We start from the raw sequence: 7,659 nt of genomic DNA on the forward strand, positions 1-7,659 counted from the left end.
TACAATTAAAATTAATTTCAAGAAAGTATTTATCTCAAGTTCATTACCACCCACCTCCCCACAAGCAGAAGGTATGTGCTATGACATCATGACTGCAATTAAGAAATCTGGCTGGAGATTAGAAATCAGGGATTATGTTGTTCCCCTGATGTTTGTTGTGTGGTAAGTCAACTGGAAGGTAGGAGAGTGGAGAACTTTGAGTAAGGTGACGTGTAATGCATTGCATTAAGGACATTTAAACCAAAAGTCACATTATTGTTGACAGAGCAAAAACAACTCAACAAGAAAAGGCTTACAATATTTCTTAGGTAAGTACCTGCTTGAAATTAATTTCCATCATAAAAATAAAACTAACTTTTTAAACAAATTCAATTTGAGCAAATTTGACTGCTGTTAACAAGTTCTGAAATAATTTCTTTTTAAATGTAGCTTTGTATGTGTGTGGAAACATGACTGTTTATCATGATAAATATTGGTCTAAGGAACTGATTTAAAAAAAATGATGAAAATTAGCTACATTTTTGTAATAAATTGTTAATGTTTAATTTTTAATAACAATGTATACTTGGGTGTGTTGAAGTAAGTTTACAGCTTTTCCATTAATCCTCTATATATATATGAAGTAAAGGTATTATTATACTTTTAATTTACATTTTTTTTTTTGCAGATGAACAACAAGATTACGAGTCTTTTAGAGCATTTTTAACCAGAACTTGCCAAGGAAGCAAGTAGTTGCAGAGTTTTTTATGATTACTTTATTTCATTTTGCTGTAATATCTTTTTTTTCAATAATAAAGATTGTTTTATTTCACATGTTTTTGGGTCATAAAGAAAAGTATTGTTCATGGATAAACATTTTAGTAAGTGTTTTTCAGATACAAAACTAGATCTGTACTTTTGTGAATCAAAGCTCTTGCTTCAGTTGCAGAAACAACTTTGGGTGCAATGTGAATACATGTAGAATTAATTGTCTAACTTCTAAATAACCAGAAAAAAAAAATTGAAGTATAAATATGGAAGTCTTATATTCCTTTTATGGCACACGTTCCAAATGAATTAATCTGTCAATAATAAATATTTTTTTTTCTTTTTTTTTTTTTTTTTTACTAGAGTTACACCTCCTCACCCAAAGTGTTAATGTGTAGACCAAGCTAATTTTTAAGGTATATATATTAATTAAATACTTGTGAGGAAAAATTAATTTTTTTAACAAATTCTCATTTTCTGCATATACTGGATTACATGCATGTAGGGTAAACAGATTTTCTAGCTTATGAAGAAGACAATCACATGATTTTCTATTAAAAAATTTTGAATTATCACACTAATCTTACTGAATTTCTTCATAAATGAATATTAAAACATGTAAGTAAAATAAAAGTATAGATAGTAGCACAGCATAGCTAATTTAAAAATGTTATGGTTTAATGTCTTCTGGCAATTGAGATCTGGTCTGAAATTAACTGTGAAGTTTACATATGCTATACATCGTATGATTTATTATTGAAATCGCTCATTAGTTGAGCTGTTTTAAAAGTTGTACACAAGAGGATCAGTGTAATCCCATGTTAACAGTTTTAATTAATTAAAATTAATGGGTGAGGTATGTATTACACCTGTAACTATTATTAACCTTATTGGATAACTTGTGTGTATGCATTTTCAAGCTCTGTCTCTTGACTATCCATTGGGACCACAATAGTACTTAATTCTCACATTTTTGAAAAATAGCCAAAAACCTGAAATGGGTAATTTTTGCAAAACAAAAGTGATGAAATCTAAGAAGGCCTCACTAAAAAATTGACAAAAACTACTATTTTATCCCAGATTTAACACAATCAACAGATGGAACGTGATTCTGTGGTGTGTCTGCTACATGAATCCACAATCTGCATAAATGTAATTTTAGGGTGACTTCAGTCTTCACCTTTTCTAAAATGGGAGTGTTCACTGATTTAAATATTCCATGATTGTGGAATAACCCATTAGAACTTTGGTCTGACTTAACAGTTTGGTATAGATACAGTTAGCTTTATCATTGTGGAATTGAAAAACTCTGAGGACCTTTTCTGTGCTCCAACAATTATTGTTTCAATGTTACGTTGAAGCCAGCCAGTTCTCATATTGAAGACCCCCAGAAAGTTATTTTATAAATAATAAAGAGTTTATCTTTGTTGTTTACCAGTACTTGAGCTTTGATGTCAAAGTTCATGTTATTCTTTGCAAGTAAATCTTTTCAATCTTCTTGTTATTGCAATATTCTTTCTAATTTTACCTGCAAATACCATTGAATCACACTGTTTTTTATATTTTTTAATTAAGCAATTCAGTCAGTAACAAGATTCTTGTTTCCAGTAACAATGCCATGAACTTAGATTCTAATATATCCACATACTACGTATCAAAGTAAACGTTGCAATTAATTTCATAGAATCATACAGATTTGGTGTTATTACAACATATGTAACTTGCAATGAAGTCAAATTCCAACAGAATTTTGGAATTGTTTAATTACAAACTTATAATAATTCTTTATACAACATTTGTAGAGTAGTAATTACAACTATGTTTTCACCCACTTACTTTTGTTTATGTATGTGAATGAAGTGAGTTCTACAGCTGACAGGTATAAGATTAGTTACATTCCTCATATCCACTAATTTCAAAAACATTCATTTTGAAAGGGCTCCCCCATATATGCTACCATTCAACGATCATCAACAGTGCATTTAATTTATATTCCAATGAAACCTAGTATAGTTAAAAACAATGGTCTACAATAAATTGTGAATTCCTGTTAACAATCTTATTACACAAAGAAAACAATGGTATATTAAACTTAAATATCCATAATGTAACTATCCACAATTAAACCAGTCAACAAATTCAATCCAGTAATATATCATTACTTCATACTCTGTGTTCATCATCTAATCTGTCAGAACTTTATTAATAATAAAAGACAAATTTGACAACAAAAAGTCAGGAAGATGTAGTGAGTTCTATAAACAGCACACATGAGATCAATTCTATTCCTCATATACATCCTCCCTTTGGCACGTAACAATCCAAATGTCTAAATTACAAAAATATGCAGCCTTCAACACAGCAATCCACTACAAATTTATGGCATCCACAGTTAATCAACTGACTAAAACCTCAATCACGTAATATCTTGTTACTTCAGATTCTGTGTTGGTGTCATAACGACTATTAAGTGAAGTCTTTATGTATGCTGGTGTTTCTAGCAGAAGACGTGTTTAATAAATAAATGAAAGAAGAGTGTCACTGAGAAGAAATTTCCTTTGCTAACCGGTCTGAACTAATGAGATAAAATTATTTAGTATTCCAGTGGTTCCATGATCAAAAGCCATTCCATAAAATGCAAGTATTAATGCTATTGCTTTTTCCATCTTGCAAAAGGAAATTACACATACTAATTCAATATTTTATATCAATATTATTATTATTTATTAACTAACAGAAGGTGATGTACACATATAATAAACTAGACTTCTCTATAACTTAAAAAACAAATATATATATATTTTCTCGTTGTTTTTTTGAAATTGTCATTCATGTAAAATTGATCAGAAATACATTCTACTTTAACATATGCATCCAGCATTATAGTACACTAATTATGCCCTTAGAAATTCTTGCATACAGTGAAAACCTTGGCTAAAGACAGGTCTAATTTTACAGTTGGCTGACTTGATAGATCTGTTGTTAAGTGCCTAATGGATTGTAGGTTATGTGTGGAGATAGAGATGTTGGAAAGCCAGTTTCTCTTCTTGTTAAGGGAGTCTTTATAAGGACGCCAGCCACTTGGTAATCTCGGAGTTATAGCAAAGCTATGAGTTTGTAATGTGACTAAGTAAAACACAGTCTAAATTTTTAACACTTGTCGGGATTGATATCTTGAGTTTATTGAGTTAAGAGGATTGTTTCTCACAAAAAGAATGGTGAAATAAAAGGCGTTCCAATGTGGTGTATGGGTATGATTGTATACATGCCAGCTGCACAAAAGCAGCTTGGATCAGGCTGGATTGATCCATATCTAATAATTCAACAAGTTGGTCTCTAGTGTATGGAATATAGCAGAAATGAGGAACATAAAGTGTGTAGAACACATCGATAAACTGAATAGATGTTTTAAACAAATGGAGCAACCACAAAAAAGAACCGTAACAAATAAATAGGAAGACAAGAACGTGGAGACAAATGATTTAACCTTTACGTTAAGAATTGGTGAATAATAATGTTAACTGCGATGAATAATCTAGTAATTGTTATTCGAAAATTAGGTGTACCTGTTACATTGCTTCATTCTGAAAGAGAACGTTTCAATTTTGATGTTGCAATTTTCTGCATGTGGCGAACTTTTAACAATGGAAAAGACAATAGTAATAAAGAGACATCCTATGGAGAAAGAGAAAACACAGTCTTACATGGTATTTTAAAGAACACAGTTTTATCTGGAAATACTAACATAGTTTAATGTAGTATTTCTCAAAAGCATAGTGTAAGGATGTTTTAAGTTGATCAAGTTGAAATATTAATGAATAGGTAAAATTGTCAGTAGAACATTAAGTTTTTGAATAATGACATAGTTATCATAACAAATATATACACGTGGTATACAACAGTGTTTTAATTGGTTGTGGTCACAATAATACATGAACAGTTTTGCTGAATATTTTCTTTATTGCAAAATACAGTGTTAAGGCATGAAAATGTAAGATGTACGTGTAATAGGAGACTGTTGCAGAATATTTAAGTGAAATAAAGTCATTACATGTCAGTTGATCAAGAACTAGTTCACAGTGGTAACAGTTTATTATGACACTCCTTAGCCTATGTACTCAGTTTAACTTTTGTCCAATTAGAACTCACTCAACTTTTACATTTGAATCCAAACTTTCCGTATTTAAGGCCAAGTTCCAGCCATTTTGACCTGACCTGAATAAATGTTCCATTGTTCCTTAGCCCCAGTTCACGTTTTTCTTTCCCTACTATGACTGTTAATGTGGATTCTTCATCGACTTAAGAAACTTTGCAATTGCTCCAGGAAGCCCAAGATTTCCTCTACAGTGAGAGCCGTGAAGTCGTCGTGAAGATGAAGAGTTCCAGATTAATGCTTACCATTAGTGAGCCCATGGATAAATATGTGTTACTTGTTGACACATCTGACTTCAGAGAGCTCGCCATATTGGCAATAAAATCTCCAAAGGTTGATCTGCCTACGACGACTAATGAAGGTCCTTATACCACTAGGAGATTCCCAACCTCGGGTCCTTGGAGTCAATTCTGTCCCATCTGGAGGAGTTTAGCCTCCAAGCAGCCCAGCAGCAGGAGTCTATACCACTTTTGATGTTGCCCAAGAAAGTCACGCCCAAAGAAAAGAAGGCCCTGATGAGTTGTTACATCACAGAGTGCAGCACAACAACTAGGAAGAGGTTGCAGATATGTTTACATCTTTGACAGAACCACTACATCCCAAAGCCCAAGAAGAACTTTTTCACACTAAGTACATCTCAAGGGGCATCCGAATCCCGAGAAGATAAAAGAAAGGTAGGCTCCAACAATGCTATAATATTGGCAACAAAGACCAGGCTGATGGTAGTACAGAATAGCCAGATGGCTAGTCCAATGATTCCTGCCGTTAACGAGGGAGCTTCTACCTCGCGAGCTGGACAAGCTTGAAGATTACTGAATTTATGGTGTCATAGTGAGTGAAGGCCTCAGAAGACATTCCAGAAGAGGCAATGAGTGAAGTTTTCTACCAAACAATCAAAGGGTTTGGTTTGTTTTGAATTTCATGCAAAGCTACTAGAGGGCTATCTGCGCTAGCCATCCCTAATTTAACAGTGAAAGACTAGAGAAAAGGCAGTTAGTCGTCATCACCCACCGCCAACTCTTGTACCAACAAATAGTGGGATTGACCATCACATTATAACGCGCCCATGGCTGAAAGAGCGAGCATGTTTGGTGGGATGAGGAATCTAACTTGCGACCCTCTGATTGCTAGTCGAGCGGCCTAACCATGCCATGCCTCCACCAAAAGGATAACAAACTGGCTCATGTTGGAGTCTTGTGCTCAAGTACCAGTGCCAAGAGAGGAGACGTGGGTCTTCTACAATTAGGAAGAAGATCATTGAAGGCCATTCCTCTGTCGAGATACAAGAAGGTGGTCCAATACCTGCAGGGTAGGCTAACTGAAGCCAAGCAGGACCTGGCGAGGGCTCGAGAGACCCATGGCAACCTCAAAATACACTGCTGACGGGGTTAAGGGGAGTGGAGTAAAACCTTGACCACTTTCTGGAATAAATATTTTATATTATATTTATTAATTAATTGTAATTTATTTTGTATCTGAGTTTGAAAGGAGAGTGTCCTCCGTCTTCATGATTGATTGTAGAAGGTAGTGGCCTAGCAGTTTTCTTTTTTTTTTGTAGCGTGATTTTATATATTTATTTCAAATAAAACTATTATGTTATAATGATAAGATCTGCCTATTTCATACATGCAAGCACTGAAGGTTTTTTCAATATGTAGTTTACTCTTCATTTTGGAATCATTGTTAAGGTTAAATCAAAATGTTTCTTTGTTAAAGGATTTTATTCTTTTTTTGTTATTTTTGTCTGTTCACTTTTATGTATGCAGTTCTGTTTCTTTTTTCTTATTTATTTAGAATTTTACTTTCTGTAGCTGTGCATTGCTTTTTAGTGTTAAATGGTACATCATGTTTTTCTGTATTAAAGAGTGTTTCCATGTTATATTCAGTGTTATAAGGTTTATTCTTGTAAACATTTCATACATATGTTTATTGATTAATCCTTTTAAGTTCCTTTCCCACTATATGGATTTTAAACTTAGTTTTGAGTTAAAAGATGATTTACTTTTAATATGCCTAGTTTTATATTTTATTTCATTTTTTAAGTGTAAAGTCAAAAGATGGTGTTTTGTGTTGGATTTTCACTTAACCATTGAAATTTTTGGTAAATCATTGTTAAAGTGTTTGTGATGTCTATGTTTTTTTAGGAATGAAGTTAACGTGCTTCTTGACCATGCTGCGAGCTTAAACGTTACCGATTTTTAAAGTTAAATTTAATTATCAGGTTAGGGCAAACCTGATGCAAAGAAGGGAAGAAAAGTGTGATATACAGACATGTTTTTACCTGCTTCAGTGATATGATAATTTTTTTCGTTTATTTAGTTTGTATGCAGTTTTAGTATAAATACTTGATCCAGAAAGTCGTTGAGATTGCCTTGTTCTGGTTGCATTGTTTCTTTGTTCTCTATAACAGATAATGTCTATTCTTCCCTAGAGGATATTACAGTAACATTCTTGTTTGCTAGCTGAGTTGACGTTGTCTAAATGGAACAGCTAACAGAAGACTGTCGAGTAGAAACTTATTTCAAAATGTGTTCAGTTCACAGAAGTCGATCTCGAGAGAAAAAAGCTATGGAGCTAAATGCATTCTAGCAGAAACGATCATCTTTTTGTGTGTGCAAGTATGTATACTGCATTTTCAGTTTGTTTTACAATAAGGATTGTTTGTGTTCATTTTTACCAAATCTCATCTCACACGCACGCATTCTATTGTTGCGTCAGCGAGGTCACCTGACTATTCTCACGCCCTCTGCTTTCTAGAA

The 7,659-nt window shown here is 33.2% G+C and overlaps 1 protein-coding gene across 2 annotated transcripts in view; it reads left to right on the forward strand.

Moving 5' to 3' along the window:
• LOC106469389 (GPN-loop GTPase 1-like) overlaps positions 1 to 811 on the forward strand; it is a 41,549-nt gene extending 40,738 nt beyond the window's left edge. For both annotated transcript variants that reach the window (XM_022397899.1, XM_013929881.2), the window contains one exon: positions 668 to 811. In XM_022397899.1, coding sequence (XP_022253607.1) covers positions 668 to 732 — 65 coding nt within the window. In that variant the 3' untranslated portion in view covers positions 733 to 811. The remainder of the gene's footprint in view (positions 1 to 667) is intronic.
• The last annotated feature ends 6,848 nt before the right edge of the window (positions 812 to 7,659 follow it).

The sequence above is a fragment of the Limulus polyphemus genome, unplaced genomic scaffold (assembly GCF_000517525.1).
Source record: "Limulus polyphemus unplaced genomic scaffold, Limulus_polyphemus-2.1.2 Scaffold3461, whole genome shotgun sequence".
Lineage (NCBI taxonomy): Eukaryota > Metazoa > Arthropoda > Merostomata > Xiphosura > Limulidae > Limulus > Limulus polyphemus.